At 40.2% G+C, this 23,508-nt stretch overlaps 1 protein-coding gene and 1 long non-coding RNA gene across 2 annotated transcripts in view; one reads left to right on the top strand and one right to left on the bottom strand.

Moving 5' to 3' along the window:
- LOC125484679 overlaps positions 1-5,033 on the bottom strand; it is a 23,827-nt gene extending 18,794 nt beyond the window's left edge. The window contains exon 1 of the long non-coding RNA XR_007263499.1: positions 4,960-5,033. This is a non-coding gene — a long non-coding RNA (uncharacterized LOC125484679). The remainder of the gene's footprint in view (positions 1-4,959) is intronic.
- mcf2l2 (MCF.2 cell line derived transforming sequence-like 2) overlaps positions 1-23,508 on the top strand; it is a 314,201-nt gene that overhangs the window by 185,151 nt on the left and 105,542 nt on the right. The window contains exon 16 of the mRNA XM_048604308.1: positions 15,117-15,183. Coding sequence (XP_048460265.1) covers positions 15,117-15,183 — 67 coding nt within the window. The remainder of the gene's footprint in view (positions 1-15,116; positions 15,184-23,508) is intronic.

The raw sequence follows: 23,508 nt of genomic DNA, 5'->3' as shown, positions 1-23,508 counted from the left end.
GACCCTTCTTCAGAAAAATTTTTCTGAAGAAGGGTCTAGGCCCGAAACGTCAGCCTTCCTGCTCCTCTGATGCTGCTTGGCCTGCTGTGTTCATCCAGCTCTACACCTTGTTATCTCACGTCTGGATCTGTTTTTCAGTGGTTTGTAGATGAGGTCCAGTTCAATGTGTTTGTTGTTAAAGTTCTGATTGGAATGCCAGGCCTCCAGGAATCCCTTGGCATGTCTATGTTTGACTTGTGCTATTATGGATGTGTTACCCCAGTCAAATTCATGTCCTTTGTCTGTGTGTATTGGGAGCAGTGAGAACTGGTCATGTCTCTTGGTAGCTAATTGGAGTTCATGTATTCTTATTGTCAGTTTTCTTCCAGTTTGGCCTGTGTAATGTTTCAGTCCTTGCATGGTATTTTGTACATTACATTTGTTTTATTGTTTGTGGGTATGGCATCCTGTGTGTTTGTCAGTGGCTGTCGTAAGGTGGGCTACCTTGATACTCATTACACAAACACCAACCGGCAACCAAGAGACACAACCAGTTCTCTGTCTCAAAACAGATGGACAAAGGAGGACAAATTTGACTGGGACAACACATCCATAACAGCACAAGCCAAACAAAAACATGCCAGCAAATTCCTGGAGACCTGGCAATCCAATTGGAACTCCATCAAACACTGAACTGGACCTGATATACAAACCGCTGAAAAACAAAACCAGAAGTGATACCAACCACCCCAACAAACCGAGGCATATGAACAAGCAGGACAGCACACCAACACTTCATTGGAGGCACACTGATGAAGTTACCTAGTAGAGTGATGAAACACTTACAACCGAACCCAAAAATAGCTCGGCAAGCAAGTCTACATCCTCATCCACAACTCGAGCTACAAATCTTCTTAATCTTTGAATTGCAAAAGCAAGAAAGAAAATATAGAGAAATCATTTTCCACACAGGGTTGGCAAGGTCTGAAATGCATTATCTGAAAGGAGGATGAAAAGACTACAGTAATTCAAAGCAGTTGGATATATAATTGATATACAGGTTGAGTAAAAAGATGGGGTGTGGAACTAAACTGAACAACTTATCCAAAGAATAGATGCAAACATGGGTCACATGGAATTTTATAGCACATTAATCAATGGCTTAACATCAACTTACAATAATTGTGTCCACATATGTGCAGGATAAAGTTCTCTCATCAGACAGGACATATGAAACTTTCTTCAACAAATAGAAGGCAATCAGATGCAGTCACTCAATGGGCAATGTTACACCTTCAAACACGACAGTAATTGTATCAAGTGGTAGTTCAAGTGCTTACCCAAGGTGCAGAGGTTTACAAATGCTCTGGTTAAATCCCAGCATGCAGAAGCAACACATACTTACAGGCAGAGCAACATAAAAGAAATTAGGAAACACAATGGAACCGGTTTAAGTGAAAAATTTTACAAAATATCATAAAGCTTAACAAGGAGGGCCAACAGACAGTGATTAAGTGAAATGTCAATCATAATTTTAGAATTCTCAACTACTTTTGAGAATTAGCCTCCAGAATTGTCAACTTGTTTCATGCAAAAAACCGTTAACTGACCTTTCTTCAGGATTAAGTCAGATTACTGTGCATGTCTGTTAGTCAACTATTCACGTAACAACAGCTGACATGAGTAGAGAGTTACAAATCCCAGTGAAACTTCAAGGCATTTCTTTGCATGCAGACTGATCACCAAAAACTGATTTCCTTAATGCTGACTATCAATTCATAATTCAAACCAAACTTCCAATACAGTTAGTCTACGTGATCTGGAAGTTACCAAGTGCATACTGTTTTACTGACTGTAAAAACACCTGACAATCAATTAATGTTGAAATTAGCTATATAATTTCATTTGTTACTATAAAATTCAAATAAGCATGAGTGGCTCTCTTGCAGCTAATTCACACACATTACTCAACAGGGATCATCACATTAAGACTGCCAATGCAATCTTCCTCCGAACACACTACTCCCATATTAGCCAAACATTTCAATTTAATACTGTAAATGCATATTTATGAGAATTACAACTTGCACTTCAATCCAGGACTTGATTAAGAATCCATATTGCAAACGCTATATAGTACATATTTTGCAAAGCTATCAGGCTGTCAGAAAACCATCAGAATCTGAAATCAACTTAATTAACAATCCTCCTCAGCTTATCTCCTTGCTATGTGGAAGAGACAGCTTCTCTACTCTGGTCTCAAAGTATAATAGCATATGTGTTAGCATTGCTTTCCAACATTAAACCTGCAAAGGCCACTATTTAATAAATGCAGATGTTCTTTTGATTACACTAAAGTTGCAATACACACAATTTTCCATCTCATTTTAAACCCACCAAGCTGCTGCATTCTGTATTTCTTTTCACATTTAACCATGGTATATATCCTCTAACAGCCCCAAACTCAGCAAGTCACCTTCTGAAACTAAAATTCAAAGTAGAGCTCAATTATGCTCTGCCCGTCAAAAAAACTGGATTTGCTTGCACTGTACGATATCTCCAAACCTATGTCATACCACAAAAAAAACTGTCAGTTGACACATTGAAGACCGAGATTGATGGACTTTTGCTAGGCAACGGCATCCAAGGATAAGAAAGAAAGCAGGTAAATAGGTTGTGGAATTGTAGTACAGGCCAACTAAGACCGAACAGAAAGAAAGAACAGGTTACAAACGCTGAACCACCTCCCATACCCAATAAAGACAGGTACCAAGTCCCAAAAATCAAATTCTATTTAAATATCTTATCTAAATCTGTAAACAGAAAGAGAAACAATGTGAACTAAACTAATGCAGAAAAAATTGAAGGTGGAAACTTAAGTTAGCAAGCCTGTAAAGTCTACAAAAGTCTAAAGAAGGGTAAAGTTCCAAACTACAAAACAAGACCTAGGCTAAATGAATTTTTACAAATCAATAGATAGGATACAGCTACCGCATAATGTTCAACTCTCGGCAGCACAAAAAGAGAAACAGAAATTATGAAAAGGGGACATGAATGGTCCTGAGGATGAGTGACTTCAGTTATGTGAAGGATTTGGAAAGACTCAGGTTGATCACCTTACAAGCAGAGAAAGTCAAGATGAGATTGGACAGAAGTGTTCAAAATTATGAACAATTTTATAAATTTTTCTCTTTGTTCGGCATCCACTGGCAGAAAACATGGTAGCCAAATAATACCTTTAATAAATGGGCGAAACAACCAGAGTCAACTTGAATGTTAAGTTTTGTCATGACCTGGAAATGTACTGCTTGAAAGGATGGTAGAATCAGGTTCAATAATTATTTTAAAAGGGAAATTAATTTCAGGCTTTAGAGGGGGGAAAAAAACTGGAAGTGGAACCGATTAATCTTTCACACTGGTCACCTGTGCTGTATCTTTTTACAATAGAATGTATAAAAAAAACTGAAAAACTGTCAAAGTTGACAAAAATGAGCAACTTCATTTAAATTAAACTAGCTTCCTCCCATTAGGAAATGGCTGTTCCATTGCCCAGAAGAGAAAAATCAACTTCAAAACATCTAAATATCCACCTTACCCAAAAATAAAGTTAATCTGCACCAATTATGTCTCAAATTCAGTCCCCCTCAGAAAGCCCCTTCAAAGTTTCAAAAGTGAATATAACGATGTTACCAATTTTCAAAGCTGTACCCCACCATACACTAAAGAATGGCTCAAAAAACATTTTAAAAGTGTTAAACACCACCACTGCCCTGATGTAATGGCTGTTCTAACATGTTCTACTTGAAGGTATTTGTAAGTAACATGACAAAAATAGTGTTTTCTTTAACCTAACCAAGTACACAAAACTTTAGAGACAAGGTGCAGAGCTGGATGAACACAGCAGGCCAAGCAGCATCATAGGAGCAGTAACGCTGACGTTTCGGGCCTAGACCCGCACAAAACTTTGCTTTGCAATGAATGTACAGATACAGACAATAAAAAAGAGTGTTCACACTACTTTATGAATGGAAGATAAGCAGAACAACCAGTTACTTTGGCAGATAGTAAGAACGATTCGGACTTTGTGCCAGATGATAAAAGTTAAACATTGCAGTGGTGTCATCAGACTGAAGGTCTGGACTAGATTAAAATTATAAATCAAATTCCAGCAGTTGAGTTTGAGAATTTGAATTCAGCTCAAAGTGTCTAGAAATGAAATGCTGGTGTCATTAAGTAGCTATTGGAATATAATAAAAAAAAGTTAATCGGTATATGAACATCCTTCAGGCGACGAAACCTGTCACCTTTACCGTTTCTGCCTTGTCTGGCATGCCAGTCCCATACGTGGGGCCGTTCTCTTAAAGCGGGCTTCCACAACGGCATGAAACTCAGCGACAAAACTGGAGAAACTATCGGCCTGATAAAGGCCTTCCACGACCGATGTTCTCCACAGCGACCAGGGTGTGTTATCACCCCCTGGTAAAATCTAATAAGTTTCTATTAGCCGTTTGATGTTTGCTTTTTGTCACTGGCCCCTCCCTGGGGCAGTCTGACCTGTTCATTTAAAATAAGTGACAGTGAAGAGTGGATAACATATGCAAGCAAGTCAGAACTTGCGAAAAAGTGAACATTTAAACCGACTCTGGAGTGCGGAAACCTGCTTTTATTTTGAAGTGGATAGACACGTGCTGGCAGATTATAAAGTGTATATAGTTCTTACGAAGGATGCGCTTGAATCTTGTCGTTGAAAATAAACAATCCTGCTTATTACGGGGGAGAAATGAAGTTAAATGAGAGACACACCCAAGCTCTGAGGCAGAGGTTTCATGACCGTTTAACATTCCACTTCGAACGTCCTGTGGAAACTTCCAGATAAGGGAATATTCTCAGCACGGTCTCTATCCCTTATATAAACTCGATCCATATACACGCAGGAGTTATGAAATCAAAACTGAGACGATGCGGTGGAAAGATCCTTACCCGCTATCCGCCGGCTTCTGACCCACTCAGCAAACAACCACCGACACTAAACCAAACAACGGACGTATTCGCCGCCCACAGAGCATGCGCGCCACCTACCAATCAATCCAGGGAGGCGGGGACACAGCCCAGCTGTCTGTCATGCTCTGCTGATTGCAAAGTCAAAAATCACACAACACAGGGTTATAGTCCAACAGGTTTATTTGAAATCACAAAGTTCTGGAGTGCAACCCTTTCGTCAGCTGAAGTGCTGAGTGAAAAGCAGTACACCCAATGTGTGCAACCACAAGCATCCTGATCAATTCGTACTTTGCAGTCGCGCGAATAAAATCCTTCCCATTCGCCTTCGCTTCTGTGCAAAATACAGTGACTACAGCTCTACACCCTGTTATCTCAGATTCTCCAGCATCTGCAGTTCCTACTATCTCTTGATTTTCTGGTGATGGTCTCTTTTAAACTGCAGACAGTCCTTTTCAAGAGTGGGTGCTAGGGCATATGAATTTCCTTTATTTTTGAATTTTTTTTTGTGATGTATTCCAACTTCTAACAGATATATGGCTGGAGTTTGACAAAAAAAACTGTTGGGAGAGAGCTGCTTCCGTTCCATCCTGCAGATCTTCTTGATATTATTCACTCTGTCATCAACAGTATTGCATATAATTATATGTTTTCACAAAGAGGAGTTTCAGCCATGTTACAACACACAATGGAGACAACCCATGTTAATCAACAAATTTCAGTCTTCTGTTGTCAAAGCTATCAATATGCCATTGAAACAGTCGTCAACACCCTTTGGCATAGTGGGTTTTGGTAGGTCTCCTTGTTCTCTGGCAGCTTTTGCAGGTGGTGACTCTTGCTTACTGGCTTTAGGATTTCTAGATATTTCAAACAATGGAAAATATGAAATTCTGAAGATGAAATTCTATTCATACATGATTACTGTTAATCTGTGTCAGAATTTTGCATTCTCATGTGGGTTGGATAAACACTGGACCCATTTTAAAACAATATGAACATGTTAAAACAGTGCAGAGAAAACAAAGCAAATTTGAATTTGTTTTCTTTCAGACAAAAGGTCCAGGTAAATCAATTGATAGAATTAAAAATTAATAGTTTATATATTGCAATCTCATAACAGCGTCTGTTGATTCTTGTCTGACTGAATTAGCACTCTAAATAAAACAAGGGTAAAACCATTTGTGTTGAACTAGAGTTGTTTAGGTCTATGATAAAAATTTTAGGAAGAAGTGGGAGATAGAATTGGAAAATAAACTTTTCTTTTAAAGATTAGAGGACCATTTTCCTTTTCTAATACTAACTGGATGCAGTAACAACAGCTATTAACACATTTAATCTGATAAAACATCTCAAAGTACTTCACAGGAGGATTATAAAACAAAGTGTGGGGCAGTATGTCATATGAAGATGTATTAGCTCAGATGACCAAAAGCTTGGTCCAGGAGGAATGCCAAGGCCAAAGAAAGTGAGGTGAACAGCAGGAGAGGTGAAGGAAGGAAATCCAGAATTTGGAGCCTACAAAACTGAAGGTGTAGTCATCAATGCTGGAGTGATTAAAATGGCCAGAATTAGATGAGCACAGATAGCTTGGATCGTTGTAAGACTGGAGGTTACAGAGATATTGAGTGATGGTGCTTTTGAAAAACAGAATGGGGAGATTAAAGTCAAGACATAGTTTGGCCAAGAGTCAATGTAAGTCAGCAAGCACAGGCTAATAGATGCACAAGATCTGATGTGAGTTAAGACATTGTCAGTAGAGGTTTGAATGACTTCAATTTTGTTGAGTGTCGAATGTGAGAGATCAGCCAGGAGTGCTTTGAAATATCACATTTAGAGGTACCAAAGGCATGAATGAAAGTTTCAGTGGCATAAGACAGGGGCACATTTGGGCATTATGAACTGCATCTTAGTGATGGCTTGAATAAGATGTTGGAATATCATCTCATCATCCTATTGAGAGCCATAGGACACAAAGGTTACAAACAGATTGGTTTAGTCTCAAAATGATGCTAGGATAGAGGTGGTAGCTAGGGGATTGGAATTTGGAGCAGAGATTAAAACAAAACATGGTTTAAATCTTCCTAATATTTAGTTGGAGGAAATTTCTGCTATAATATACTGAATGTTGGATAAACAGTCTTGTCATTTAACAACACTTGAGGAATCAAGCAAGTGATGTAGAGCTGTCTATCAGGAATCAGTTAAGAGCAGTTCCACCCAGCTAGACAACAGTGAGAGACACTGGAGGGGGATGCTGTGGTGAGACATGTCAAAGGCTACACCAAAGTTAAAGAATAGGAAAAGATGGATGGTCTTTGTCACATTCACATAAGACCCCATTAAGACTTTGATAAAATCTGGTTTGGTACAGGGGTGAAAACCTGTTTCAAGAAATTCAAACATGGAGTTCCAGGGAGGGCAGACGTGGATTTTTTTTTATATTCTCTTGTGGGATGTGGGCATCGCTGGCTAACCAGCATTTATTGCTGGTCCCTAGCTGCTCTGAATGAAGGAACGATGACGTATCCTGACTTGGAAGTATATCGCCATTCCTTCACTACTGTTGGGTCAAAATCCTGGAATTCCCTCCCTAAGTGCATTGTGGATCAACCTATAGCATGTGGACTGCAGTGGTTCAAGAACGCAGCTCACCATCACCTTCTCAAGTGCAACTAGGGACGGGCAACAAAAATTGCTGACCAACCAGCGATGTCCACATCCCACAAGTGAATTAAAAAAAAATACTTCCAAGTCAGGATGGTGAGTTGCTTGGAGGGGAACTTGAAGGTGGTGGTGTTTCCATGTATCTGCTGCCATTGTCCTTCTAGGTGGAAATGGTTGTGGGTTTGGGATCTTTGGTGCTGTCTAAGGATCTTTGGTGAATTTTAGCAGTGCTTATCAAGTGGACTGCTTTGCCCTTGATGGTATCAAGCTTCTAGAGTGCTATTGGACCTACACCCATCCAGGCAAGTGGGGAGTATTCCATCACACTTCTGGCTTGTGCCATGTAAATGGTAGACACACTTTGGGGAGTCTGGAATACAATGCCCTTGTAGGCACTGTATTTATATCGGAAGCAACAGCACATTCAAGGACTTTGGAAAGGAAAGAGAGATTGAAGATAGGGCAGAAGCTTGCAAGGACAGGGAAGAAAATTAGTGCTGTACTCTCCTTTAGTCCTCACGGCCATGAAAATGGTGAATGCTGACTATGTATGGAGTTGCTTTGAGTTCCTAAGAGGAAACCCCAAAGCAGCATAAACATTTAAACAGCAGGACTCTTGAGACTTATCAAATTAATGCCTCACGGGATATGCGGTACATGCTTATTTTTAAAGACAATGGCATAGAATCTTTACAGGATAAGACTTTGATGAATTGTTAAATTAGATATACATGTAATGGTTTGCATATTAATAATTTTCATATGCACATAAACATTCTAGACCTCTGTGAATGTGTTTTTGGCACTTTGTCAAATGATAGCAGTAGCACAGGTGACCATGCAAACATTAAACTAACTGATATCCTGGTTCCAGTGGTGAGCAATTGCTGTTACATGGATAGACTGGAGAAGCAGGAAATTTTCTCATCGGGACAGAGAAGATTAAGGGAAGATTTGAACAAAAATTTTGAATTGTGAAGAGTTTAGTAAGAGTAATTAAAGGGTAAGGTGGCAAAATTTCTGATTCGGCACTGTGGTTGTTGAATAATATGAAAATTGCTACTAAGGCAACGCCTGACCATGTTCAGCATTGCCCATGTGAGCATATGCTAGAACTACGCCAAGTAGACAGACAGTTAAATCAGAGGCTAACACTCATTTGAAGTCCAACTTGCTATTTTGAACCTTGTCAGCCCAGGTACCACCTTCTCTTAAATATGTATCAACAGCATGAGGTACCCTTTGCTAATAGCTTTTAAAAGCATCACTATCTAACGTGCAGATAAGTTGCTTTTTCTTGTCAAATTTGTGGAAGCACTTGCTTATGGGAAAAAGTTTGAAAGGTTTGTTAAGTCTCAGGAGAGCAATGTTGGACATTAGAAAAGCATTGTGTGCTTCTGATTAATACTACCCACTCACTGTTAGTTATGGAGTTACAGTTGCACTGTCCACTTAGGCTATGGAATCAGAGGGCAGCACAACCAATACAGAGAAAACAAGCCAAGGGAGGAGGAAGCTCAGCAGGAGGACTTGGTAACATAGGATCTTCAGGGAGCAGTTTTCTTATCTCCACCCAAGCCAGTAACAGTGTCTGCAGAGGCCATGCTTACCAAAGAGGTAGATAGAGTCTCTTGAAAAGACCTCTGGCCACAGAACATGATGATGATTACAGTCAAGAGGGTGATTTGATGATCTGTACTAGAGGCATACTGAGGTGGGAATGTACTGAATAACAGGCACCTAGTATTTCATTTGGGGAATCAGCTCCCAGTGGCTGTTAAAGTGACACTGAACATAATTTCTTTTCCACCAGCAAATCCTTACAGTCTGAACAGATAAGGTAGCAGAGGTTTTGCAGCCCACCATACATCACTACACCCAAGACATCACAGAGGTTTAGCATGCCAACAGAAGGGTCTTCATTGTTATCTGTCTAAACAGAGGAGTCAAGAGAGTGAATGAAAACGTTTGTTAAAATAGCAGCCTTTCCCATAGTGCAGAGAACTAACAAATGCACACCTATCACATTTTGGATACTGTAACTTAATGGGCAGAGGTACTGGAACTACAAAGGTACAACTCACTCATTGTGCTGTTGGTTTGTGACCACACCTAGAACATTATACTGGTCTATGCCAACTATTACTGGCAATAGTTCAAATTATGTTATGATCATGTGCCAGTCAGAAATTCCAGCAATTTTCCAGCTAATGTGTTGTACTAAGAAGTAGCTGTTTGATGACAGGGAATATCCGTTCTACACCTGGCTGGTGATTCCCGTCTGCAAATCCATCGCATGTGGCACACTCATACAGTGAGAGTCATACTGCCACAGTGAATGTCATTGAACAGACCATCATGGTGGTGAAGTAATAGTTCCACTGCCTTTGCCACTTGAAAGCAGCCTTTTAGTACTTGTTGGAGCAAGTGTCCATGAAATGACAAATATAAGACTGTAACTCTTGCTACAAAGCATTCAGCAACCACCACAAGAGAAAGAGCAAGAGGAAGGCAAGAAAAGGGAGGATGCCAACACATCCATGACTGGACTGGTTTTCTGTAAGGGTATCATTAGGCTGGTTCCCCAGATGAAATACTAGGTGTCTGTTTTTCAGTACATTCCCACCTCAGTATGCCTCTAGTACAGATCATCAAAACATCCTCTTGACTGTAATCTTGAAATAAGATACATCAGATTCTCTAAGGACTCAGTGGTTAGCACTGTTGCCTCACAACGCCAGGGACCCAGGTTTGATTCCAGCCTTGGCTGACTGTTTGTGTGGAGTTTGCACGTTCTCCCCATTTTTGTGTGGGTTTCTCCCACAGTCCAAAAATATGCAGGTTACGTGGATTGTCTATGCTATACAGCCCCTTGGCATCCAGGGTTATGCAGGCTCGGTGGATTAGCCACAGTAAATGAAGGGTTATTTTGATGGGGGTGGGTACTCTTCAAAGGGTTGATGCAGACTCAATGCATCAAATGGCCTGCTTCTGCACTGTAGGGATTCTATCACAAAACAATGAACACAACCAGTAATTTTCTTTTGAAGTGTGAGGCGATGTTATTAAGCGTGGAAAAGTGTGAAATTCTTGTTGCCCAGCTGCACATGCACAGTAACTTCAAGGGGCTAACATGTGCACAGCACCTGCCAGAACTTTCAAACTGCTGCACAGTTGGATGAAATAGAGGGAGAATTGAAAATAACTGTTCCATACTCATTTTATCGAACATCACGTCCAATACTTTATACATTGCTCAATCTTGAGCATTCCTTTAGTATGTGTCTTAAAGATCCCTTTGACTTTTAGTATTCCTACCCTAATGGCTACAGCATGGATGTTACAGCCAGTTGATTTTCAATGCTTGAAACATTAGATGATCTTGTAGGATAGCCTCCCCCAGGTCTGGCCCAGGAAAGGCTAACTTCAGACTGCTCGACATCGACAACAAGGACATTGGCAGAGACTCAATGGTGAGAACATGAATACTATCATCCTGAAACAGAAGAATTGATTTAGGCATCATGGAACCTCATCCCAATACTGTGATGGAACACAGATTTTAAGACTTATATGAGAGTGAGCAAGACCCAAAAGATGTTGATATTACAGCCATGATGCAAAGTTTTTAAGTACCAAACTGTGGTAACAAGCAAAGATCTTATGACCTCACTGATCTCATGACATTCCACTGCAGCAGTCAAATGTTGGGTGGCTTCTTCTTGTCCTGCAATGGAATTAAGACATCAACCAGCAGTGAGGGCAATTCAGACCTAGATTTTAATGTTGGAAAGTGTGAGGTCATGCACTTTGGTAAAAATTATCAGAAGTCATTTAAATGGAGAGAGACTCCAAAAAGTGCAGCACAGAGGGATGTTCTTTGGCTTAAAACACAAAAAGTGAACGTGCATGTGCAGCAAGTAATTAAGATAGCAAGTAGAATTTTGGCCTTTATCGCTAAGAGTTTGGAATTTAAATGTAGGGAACTCTTGTTACAAATATACAACATGTTGGTAAGGCTTCACCAGAGTACTGTATAGTTTTGGTCCGAATATTTCAGAAAGGATGTACTCCCATTGAATGTGATTCAAAAGAAGATGGGCTGAATCATGGGATGAAGGAGTTGACTTATTAAGATTGGCCGAGCAAGTTAAGTCTTAATTCATTATAGTTTGGAAAAACGCAGTGCGATTGTATCGAATCCTACAAGATTCTAAGGGGACACATCAGGTTAGATGTGGAAGAGATGTTTCTGCTTGTGTGGAGAATCTTGAACTAGGGAACATAGTTACAGAATAAGGGGACACTTACTTAAACCTGCGATGCAAAGGATTTTCCTCTCCATCAGGGCAGCGAGTGTCTAAAATTCTCTATCCCAGATATTTGTGCAAGCTAGGTCACTGAAATTATTTAAAGAAGGGGTAGATAGATTTTTAATACACACACACAGAATAAGGGGAAACTTAGTCCTAGTTCTGAGGAAGGGTCACCAGACCTGAAACGTTAACTCTGTTTTTTCCTTGACAGATGCTGTCAGACCTGCTGGGCTTTTCCAGCAACTTTGTTTTTGTTCCTGATTTACAGCATCTGCAGTTTTTTTCGGTTTTTATTTAGATTTTTAATATATTGGGAAATTGAGGGCCATGATAAGCTGGCACAGATCAGCCATGATCTTGTTGAAAGGAAGGATGGGCTTGATGATCCTACTGTTGCTTCTATTCCTTACATTCTCATGTTTTTTTATGTTATCAGATGTTGCATTGCAGTCAGCTTTGCAACATTTCTCAAGGATTTGGCCACTATCTTACATTGGAAAGCCTGAATTCTTAGCACAGCATAAGACCTTGTCAAGTTGGAGGTGGACTTCTCCATCTCTATGACAACCAGAATGAATAACCAGTTTTAAAAAAAGCAGTAGTACTTGGAAATGATCATATTGGTTTTACTGTAGCTCTGTTTTGAAGCATGTGACTCAGACTAGTATATCTCATACACCAGTTTTACTGTTAATCACTTCTGGAAGTGACAACAGGCCAAATGCACTGAGTAATTTGATGTTAGTGAACATCCTCATTTTTTTCAGTTTTCCACCCCAACCAGGTTCTGATCTGAGTCCTTTGCAACACACTTCAAGTGTGATCCCAATCTCCTGTGAACTGGCACTCATGTCATAGTTTCGTTCTGACCTAGCTATAGATCACTCATGGTCATTGATTTACAAGGGATGGATTCTATCTCTGTAGTACTCTCTAAAGTACTTGCAGTGTCAGTGTCTGTGTTGTTGACTGCAAATGTTAGATCAAGTAATGATCAAGTTGGTCTTCCTGATGCAGTCAAAATGCTTCTCCCCTTAAGGATATGTAGTATGGCTTTATACACTGCTGGCCAGTTTTAAGAGATGCTAATCTTGGATGAACTTGGAACCCCTGCTTTGTGTCTGTCCCCACTCTGTTGAAACAAGGTTCCTGCCTTTGCTGCTTCTGTTCCTGCCCCCTTTTGCTTTTCTCCCCTTCCTTCATTCCCTCATAATATTTCTCCTTTTACCATCCGTACGCATTCCCACTTATTCATTATCTCCCCCTTTGCTCTATTCTCTCCATTCCTATTTCCCTTCATCCTCACTTATAATTCTCTGTTGCTGTAGGCTTGCTGTCTGTGGGTGAGATGGAATCTGTTATCTTTAGATGTGTTTAGATTGTTTTCGGGCATAGACAAGGCAATCATACACAGTTATCATGACAATATCTGCTTCAAAAAAAATCAAATTACAAATTCATTAGTTTTCTCTCGTGGGAAGGACCCAACAATAAATATCTGCAAAGGTAAGAGTCTATCACTGGTCATCTAGATTTCTGAGAGATAGGATAATTTGCTTTGACATTTAATTGATGGACAGCTTGGCAATTGGAAATGACTAATTGAAAGAAAAGGTCAACTTTCCTTAATTCATTATTTCTCTGATTTCTTCAAGATAAAGACAGATCAAATCTGTAAAAATTTTATGTTCTAAACACTGGCCTAGGTTTAGCATCACTGAGAGTTAGAAAAGTGTGAGATTTCAATTTTCTATGTGAGGTATAAACTAAAGATTCAGTAAGAAAGTAGGATTTATCATCTTGATTTTATGCTACTGCTTAATTTTACTTTGAATAAAACCTTATTTATAGAAGACCACAGACGATAAGACATCGGAGCAGAAATTAGGCCATTCAGCCCATCGAGTCTGCTCAGCCATTCAATCATGGTTGATAAGACCTCACACTTTCCCACGTTGTACTCCATCTGCCACTTCTTTGCTCACTCTCCTAACCTGTCCAAATCCTTCTGCAGCCTCCCCGCATCCTCAATACTACCTCTCCCTCCGCCTATCTTTGTATCATCTGCAAACTTAGTCAGAATGCCCTCGGTTTCTTCATCTAGATCATTAATGTATGAAGTGAAACATTGTGGTCCCAACACTGACCCTTATGGAACACCACTTGTCACCGGCTGCCATCTTGAGAAAGACCCTTTTATTCTCACTCTCCGCTTTCTGCCAGAGATCCAATCTTCTATCCATGCTAGTATCTTGCCTCTAACACCATGGGCCCTTATCTTACTCAGCAGCCTCCTGTGCGGCACCTTGTCGAAGGCCTTCTTGAAGTCCAGGTAGGTAACATCCATTGTCTCTCCTTGGTCTAACCTGCTCATTACTTCCTCAAAGAATTCTGACAGATTTGTCAGGCATGACCTCCCCTTGATGAAGCCTTGCTGACTTTTCCCTATTTTACAATGCACTTCCAAGTATTCAGAAATCTCATCCTTCACAATGGACTCTAAAATCTTACCCACTACCAAGGTTAGGCTAATTAGCCTAACTTCATGATCTACTGCAAGTAACTTTTTCACATTGGAGACTTCCTACCATTGACGTCTAAGTCACAGGGTCCATTAGAGTGTTCATTCTTGCACTAAGGAACACGTTGAAGGTTTGTGTCAAGTCTTGAAATTAATTCCAGGAACAAGGATTTCTGCTCAGTATCTGCTTGTATAAAGTTACATTTGGTTCACAGTGAACAGAGACTCACTGGGAGTGACATCAAGTCCAAGAGTATTATTTGACTAAAGACTGAAAGCTCAATACTAGGTTTCAATTTGAAGGACGTGGCTAAAGAACAGTTACTATGGTTAATTGTTGGTCTTTAATTGATATATGTATATTTTCAAATAATTTCAATATGACCAGTAGATTTTTGGGTATTATACATTAATATGATACATGTTGCCTAAATAATACTTTTGATTTATATGATGATGCTTCACGATGATCTAGAATTCTATAGTTCTACAACTGATAAGTAATTTACTGTTATGAGTAGGTAAATGTAAATGAACAATGACTAGATTTTCAGTCTATTGCAATGATGTATTATTAGAATTTGTTCAGGACACATGATTTATAAAAGAAAATTTAATGCCATTTATCTATTTCTCAGGCACATCATGAATGAGCTGATTGAAACAGAACGGGTATACGTGGAAGAGCTTCTGAGCATCATTGAGGTAGAGAAAATGTTTAATTCAAAATTCTGAAAAATGAGTGCTTTATATTTGAGGAGTTTTGATTAGGTCGTTGTTTCACTTGGAAAGGATGTAAATAGGATGTATATGTAAAGAATATATTGCGATGCAACCTATTGTAGAAGAAATTAATTTTGACGACCATAGTGGTCACTATCAGTGGTAACATGAAAATCAAAATTTCACCTGAACAGGAACTCTGGGACATTTATTAATATGGAAAATTTCTTGATTGTGCAGCCCTCAGGCATCTTTATGCACACAGAAGAATATGTGCTCCACATGTTCATTTTTTGAAAGAAGCAAAGACCCAGCAAACTTCCATATGAACAAGTTAAAAATGGCATTTGGGTCCACTTAATTGTGGGGAAGGCCATGAGTCTGTCTGCCTGTGGCAGGAAACCACCTCACCTCAATCCTGGATTATGTCAGCAGTAGGAAGTCTCCAATGTGAGAAAGTTATTTGGGGCAGATCATGAATTAGACCGGGAACTCATTGACATCAATTATCCCTGAGCCCACCAAAATTTATTGATGGTTCAAGGACTAAATGGAAGTTGTACAGGCTGCCTGTGTGTCCAGAAGGATACCCAACACACCCTATCTCATTTTACGGTGACCTACCAAGGGTGGAGTGGTGTGTGAGAGGGTCTCTCATTGTCTGACAAGTAGTGCCCAAATAAGGGACCTACCATCAGGAAGGATGGGGCACCACTGAGAGCCAACCCACACCCTGCTCCTCCTATTATCATGACATCTTCCCTGTGACCCACATCCCATCTTCACTCATCTGTGCTCAGTGATCCAGCAACAATCCCTTGTGAAGTCCTTGAAGATTACTGGCAGCAGCTATCACTGCCAGTGGTGCTTCCACATTAAAGAGCTGCTGGTCCCTGATTAACTGGTAGATTTTGGCAGGTGGGATTTCTGCCCCAGGAATCCTAAATTCCAGTGAAGGCATCATACTGGCTATTCAGTGGCTAAAAAACTGAAATCAATGGTCTTTCCTTTAGAAATTACAACAGTCCACTTTAAACCATAAATGATTGCTATCAGCTTATTTTTTAACCTTATCCACTCCTGGAAGGATAAAATCGCAAGCATGGCGGGAGCACCAAACAAGATTTGTGAGCAAGCCACGGACTTAACAGTATTCCGTGCCCAATTAGCAAATAATTAATGGACATATAGTCCATAGAAATGATATGATTGTTAACCCCTGTAAGAAATATTAATTATAGAGTATCAGAAAGATTTTTACCCATTTCATCATAATTTATTGCCAAATAACCAGCTGGAGGAAGGAGGAAGAGGTATTGTACAGAGGGTAACGCTATCCTCAGGACCAGGAGGCCAGATCGCAGAAATTCTGTCACATTGCTCTGGTGACTTAGGTGACACGAGCAAAGTATTACAATGGTTGTAAATCCAAAATATAAATATAAACTGCTGGAAGCATCAACATTCCAGGCCAATGATCTCTCAGTTAGTGTCAGAGAGTCATACAGCAGTGAAACAGACCCTTCGGTCCAATTTTTCTGTTCTGACGAGACATCCCAATCTGACCTAGTCCCATTTGCCAGCATTTGGCCCATACTCCTCTAAACCCTTGAACTGACTTAAGTGACAGCCTTCCCTGTAGGTCCACTAGAAGATCTCTCCTCAAGCAGATCTTGTCCAGGAGGATTTGTGTTCACCACCTGAGAAACTGTGGATTCACCCCTGAGTCTTTTCTTGCCAGCAACTGTCACTACTTTGTTGAATCTTCAGGTAATAATTCAATGTACTTCAACATAAAAGCTGTTGGTGCCAACATATACCACTTACTGCCATGGTTCCAGGAATCTGGGTTCACTTTAAATTATTAAATGTTTTAAATAGTACAGAAACAATTTTCACCACCCTGCGCATTGTAATAATTAAGTTTCTTCCACACTAAGGTCAGCAGATCTTTCAAATCCTGATTGAATCAGCAATGTAATTCAATAATGATCAAAAGTCCTAGATGTTATCATATCTCAAAAGTACAATAGGGAGTTTCAGGGAATTGTGTTGTACGTAAATTTAAAGCCAAGGATCGAGATGGCTCCAGGTTCCAGTGTGTCTGTCCTCTAGCAGCTGGCGTTTATCTTCAGATTCCATTCAATATTAAATGCTATTTAGGTCAACAAGAAAGAATTCAGATGATTCAGATCTCACTCTCCAGTGTATCATCAATGTGGAAATTGAAACTATAATCTATTTAACTATTTTTCATATGTATTGTGTGGAATTTTGATTCAATCTAGGCCACTAAAAAGTTAATGCGATATTATGGGCAGAACTTTACCACCTCCATGGTGGTGCAAATGAAGTGCTGGGGGTAGGTGAGGAGCATTAAAATGGTAAAGGCCTGTGCTAAATCAGCTCCCTGGTACTGTGCAACCACTGACAGTTTTATGAGATGAGTGATGGCTGAAATATTAGCTGACACAACTCTGGTGAGCAAGTAATTAAAATTCTTAAAAAGACAATAGTCTGATACTCATAAAATCCCTACAGTACAGAAAGAGGCCATTCAGCCCATTGAGTTTGCATCGACCCTCCAAAGAACATCTTACCCAGACACACCTTACTACCATATCCCTGTAACTCCTACATTTTTCATGGCTAATCCACCTAGCCTGCACATCCCTTGACACTGCACGCAATTTAGCATGGCCAAACTACTTAGCCTGCACATGTTTAGACTGTGGGAGGATGCTGGAATACCCAGCAGAAACCTGCACAGGCACAGGGAGAACATACTCCACACAAGGTTGGAATCAAACTCAGGTCCGTGGTGCTGTGAAGTAGCAGTGCTAACCACTGAGCCACACGGTGAGACTTCCTGTTGAAGAAGCAACACTAGTGAGTTTTGAGTCATTGCAGGGAGTTGGTGAAGGTGTTGTGCTGTTTGTGGCAAATTTCTACACACAATAGCAAAATTATGAAATTGTAACAGGTTTCATTAACCAACCAGAACAGCTATGAGTAACTACACTTTTAGCACTGTTTGGTGAGATTGTTTCAAAGTGTAGGCCATCCAAATCTTTCAGAGGAACAGAAAAAGTAGAAAGCAGAAGTTTTGAAAGTCTCGAGGGTACATTTTGAACAGCAAATCAACTTAAGCTTTGAGTGGTATGTGTTTAATATTACGGCCCAACATGTAAAGAGTCTCTTGATTGTAATAGGCTTGAGAGACTATTGAAAGAATTCTGAAGTGATAAAACAGCAAGTGGAGAATATTCATGGCAGAATAGAACAGGTTTCGCATTGTGTTGATAGACATTCCAAGTTGAAAGGGCAGAAATATCACAGAGAAAGGGCAGGATGCAATTCCTACAAATGTCAAAGCATAAATGAAGAGAAGGCATATCCAACATGGGGAAAGCATTGCTCTCGCTGCAAAAAAGCTATATCATTTTGTACGCATGTTTGGCTAGAAGGAAAGACAACAAGGAGGTATAGATGGCTTCCAAACAGATATGAGCCAAAGTTTCTGATAAGTCATTGTCCAAAATATGGCAGTTTTGGAAAGGCAAGTAGAGAGAAAGCAGGGAATTTTAGATCAGTGAGTTTGATGACAGTAGTGGGGAAGATGCTAGAGTCCATTTATCAAGGATTTTATAGCATAGTGACTAGAAAACAGTGGTAGAATCAAACACAGTCAGCATGGATTTACAAAAGGAAAATCATGCTTGACAAATCTACTGGAATTCTTTGTGGATGTAACTAGTAGAGTTGATCGGGGTAGCCAGTGGATGTGTTTTATTTTGACTTTCAGAAGGCTTTTGACAAAGCCCCATATGAGATTAATGTGCAAAATTAAAGCTCATTGGACTGGGCGCAGATAGAAAATTGGTTAGCAGACAGGAACCAAAGAATAGGAATAAATGGGCCTTTTTCTGAATAATAGGCAGTGGCTAGTGGGTTACTGCAAGGATCAATATGAGGATCCTGAGCTATTCCAAATCTATGTTAATGATTTAGATGAGGGCACTAAATATAATATTTCAAAATTCGCAAATGGCACAAAGCTGGATGGAAGGGTGAGCTGTGAGGAGGATGCACAGTGTGATTTGGACAGGCTGTGTGAGTGGGCAAATGCATGGCAGATGCAGTATAATATGGATAAGTATAAGGTTATCTTTGGTAGCAAAAATAGAAAGGCAGATTATTATTTGAATAGCTGTAAATTGAGAGAAAGGTGTCTTTGTGTACTTGTTGTTGCTGAAAGTAGGCACATACGTACAACAGGTAGTAAAGAGGACAAAAGTAAAGAGGACAAAGCTTTTCTGATGAAGGGTCTAGGCCCGAAACGTCAGCCTCTCTGCTCCTATGATGCTGCTTGGCCTGCTGTGTTCATCCAGCCCTGCACCTTGTTGTCTCGGATTCTCCAGCATCTGCAGTTCCTACTATCTCAGGACAAAATGTATGTTGGCTTTCATAGTGAGAGGAATCAAGTACAGGAACAAAGAGGCCTTGCTCCAGTTACCCAGCGCATCAATGAGGCCACATACAGAATATTGCGTGCAGTTTTGGTTTCCTTATCTGAGGAAGGATATTCGTGCTATTGAGGGAGTGTAACAAGGCTTACCAAATTGATTCCTGGGATCGCAGGACTAACGTATGAGGGGATTGTATTCACTGGAGTGTACAGGAATGAAGTGAGATCTCATAGAAATCTATAAAATTTTAATAAAACTAGATAGGTTAGATGCAGGAAAGATGTTCCTGATAGTATGGGAGTCCAGAACCAGGGGTCTTGGTTTAAGGATAAGGGGTAAACCTGTTAGGACTGAAATGAGGAGAAAGTGGTGGAGCCATGATCATGATGTTGGACGAAAACCAAGGGGTTGAATGGAGTACTCCTGCTGCTATCTTCTATGGTTCAGTCAGGACAACAGGAGATAAATAGTTTGTGACTGTTGGAATGTTGTCTGCAGAAGAAGAACATATGATAGACACAGGTGCATCACACAACATTATGACGTTTACAGAGTGGCTCAATATGGTGATCCAAAAATGAGCAGGTATAAGGAGAATCAGGAGACAATCAGGATCATCTTACATGAGAGACAGAGGGGCATTGGACCTCTGATAGGAATGGGAGGCTATAAATTTTATAGTTTTTGCAAGACCTCTCTATTTTTATATTCCATTCCTTTTGAAATAACATCCCACTTTTCTTCCTTATTGCCCACTGTACTTGAATGCTCACTTTTTGTGGTTTGTACACAAGTGTGCTCAAGTTTCTCTGTGCTGCATCATTTTGTACTTTTTCTGCATTTAAATAAAATTCACCTCCTCTATCCTTGCTGCCAAAGTGAACAACTTCACAATTTCTCACATTATGTTCTATATGCCTTTTTTGCCCACTCACTCAACCTGTTTGTATTCCCTTGTAGACTCTTAGTGCCTGGAATTAAGAATCTAATGATGACCATGAATCCATTGTCAATTGTCGGAAAAACCCATCTGCTTCACTAATGTCCTTTAGGGAAGGAAACTGCCATCCTTAAAATATACTCAGTTTAGTCTTGTTAAACTCATCATGAGTAGGTCATGGTGACCTGCCTTCTTAAAGCACTGCAGTCCATGTACTGTTGGCAGACCCATATTGCTGATGAAAGAAGGAGCTCTTTCAGAACCATTACTTTATATAATATCTTTTATCATCAAGTTTTTTCCCCATGGTTAACATTTACATGTTCATGCATGTAACTGCTTAAGTACAAAGTGAGTATGTGTCAAGCAAGCAAGGAAGCAATGCTGAGGCTCTCCCTGGTCCGTGAGCTGTGTGCTTGCTCCTGCACACACAGTGTACTTACAGAGGTATCACAATTAAAGGTGCCAATGTGCTGTAAAGTGCTGCATTATAAAGTGCAGAACCCGTATTGTAACTAGATCGGCAAAATGCCACGATGGTGCAATGAGGCTGGTACATGTCATATGCCAGTGTAATGGAAACAAAGTTCATGTAGCTGATGGAATGTGCCCTGAGATGTTGATGCTGTATGTGCAAAATGCATGTGTGGTGGAGCAAACAGTAAGCTAGAGGTGCCAGGTACCCACTCTGATTTACATGTAGGGAATTCTTAGCATCAAGCTTCTATACAGTAGTTGGGAGAATGGGACACTGTATATCAATGAGGTGAGATTAGATAATAAAGAGGGCAATAATGAGCGATTCTACATGCTAATAGGCTCTTTACACTCATTAGTGATAAACTCATCTCAATGTCTTGTTGTTGTTTATCCTGTTGTGCTGATGGTAGTGGTGGTGCTGTGGCTTCTGTTATTGCACCTCCAAGGTGGAGTTGCATTAGTTGATTCCATGCTTGGAAAGGATGACAGCAGAGATGTTTAACCAAAGGTCAGTGAACAGTCATGTAAATGAAGTGCAGGCAGTAAATGCATCTCACTCATAAATCATTTTCAACCTTGGAAAATGGTAACAGTGATGATTCCTCTTTAGTGGCCAGCCAAAGGCAAGGCCTATAGTACAGCTACTAAGAGGAAGAGAAAGAAGTGTGGATGGACAATAGTAGTAGGGAATTCATTAGTGAGGAGAGCAGACAGGCACCTTTGTGACTACAGGGGATAGTATGTTGCCTCCTGGGTGCCACGGTCATGGATGTCACAGAACAACATTTTGAAATGGGAGTGTAAGTGCCCCTGACATCTTCAGTTAGGATCAGAACTCTTTTTTTATCAATGAATCAGTGGATTCACCCAGTAAATCTCAAAGCAACTTTTATGTTCATCGTCAGTTTTCTTTTGTTCTTATGTTCCAAGAAGGACCAGGAGGCCAAAGTGTTAAACAGCAGAAGCTTTATTAAGGAGGTGTTCATTGAAAGGCAGCAAAGTTAGACAAAGCTGTTTCCTGCCCAAAATGATCAATGACATCATCATGACATTACATGATTGAACTCTTAAACTAACAGTCCATTGTACTTATACAAATACACAACAACATTCACAATGCCATTAGGGAGGGAGTTTTAGGATTTTGACCAGTGACCACTGAAAGAACAGTAATATTTTCCCTAGTTAAATGGTGAGTGGCTCAGAGGGGAACTTGCAGATGGTGATGCTCCTGTGCATTTGCTGCTCTATTCCATCCAGATTAGTTTGATCATGGATTAGGAAGGTACTGCCTAAGATATCTTGGTGCATTTCTGCAGTTCATCTTGAGAAGACGGTGCACACTGCTGCTACTGAATGTCAGTGGTGGAATGAGAGAATGTCCGTGGAGAGAGTGTTAACATTAAAGTTAAATGCTAGTGAGTGTCCTCTGGAAGGCAGAGGAAATATGGCCTAGACAAGAAAGAAATGAGTTTAACAAGACTAAACTGAGTATATTTTAATGCAAAAAGCCTACAGAATAAACAGACAAGCTGAGGGCACTAAACCGAAAACAAAGTGCAAATGCTGGAAATCTGAAACCAAAGCAGAAATAGCGAGAGAAACTTTGCAGTTTGGCAACATCTGTGGTGAGAAAGCAGAGCCAACGTTTTGGGTCCAGTGACACTTCTTCAGAACACAGATAGGTATGTGGAGTAAGAAATGTAACTATGACAAAGACTTGGCTGTAAGGTAGGTAGGATTGGCAGCTCAACACTCATGGCTACAGGGTATTCAGAAGAGATTGAGAAGGAGATGGAAGACAATGGGGTGTTGCATTATTGATCAAGAAATGAATTATATCAGTGAGGAGAGATGATATCTTAGAAAGAGCATCAAATGAGGCCATTAGAGTGGATGTAAAAAACACAAAAGGGACAAACATGCTGTTGGGCACTGTAGGCCTCCAACAGTCAGGGAGAAATAGATGATCAAATATGCAATCAACTTTCAGAGAAGTGTAAGTATAATAAGGCAATAATAGTAGTAGATTTGAACTATCAAAATATTAACTGGCGTAATTTTAGTGCGCAATGTAGGGTGGGAGCAAAACTCTTAAATTGCAACCGGGAGAAGTATTTTAGCCAGTATGTAGAAAGCCCAAGAAGGGAGGGAGAGTTCTGAACCTAATATTTGGAAATGAAACAAGGCAGGTAGAAGGCAGTTTGGTAGGAGAGTATTTTAGAGATTGTAACCATAACTCAGTTAGATTTATTGTAGACAACAAGGTGCAGGGCTGGATGAACACAGCAGGCCAAGCAGCATCATAGGAGCAGAGAGGCTGACGTGTCGGGCCTAGACCCTTCATCAGAAAAGGGGGAGGGGAAGGGGGTTTTGAAATAAATAGGGAGAGAGTGGGAGGCGGATAGAGGAGGGATA

This window comes from Rhincodon typus, chromosome 13 (assembly GCF_021869965.1).
Source record: "Rhincodon typus isolate 14 chromosome 13, sRhiTyp1.1, whole genome shotgun sequence".
In the NCBI taxonomy this organism is placed as follows: Eukaryota; Metazoa; Chordata; class Chondrichthyes; order Orectolobiformes; family Rhincodontidae; genus Rhincodon; species Rhincodon typus.
The sequence above is the reverse complement of the archived record's forward strand: the minus strand, read 5'-3'. Positions and strand labels throughout refer to the sequence as shown.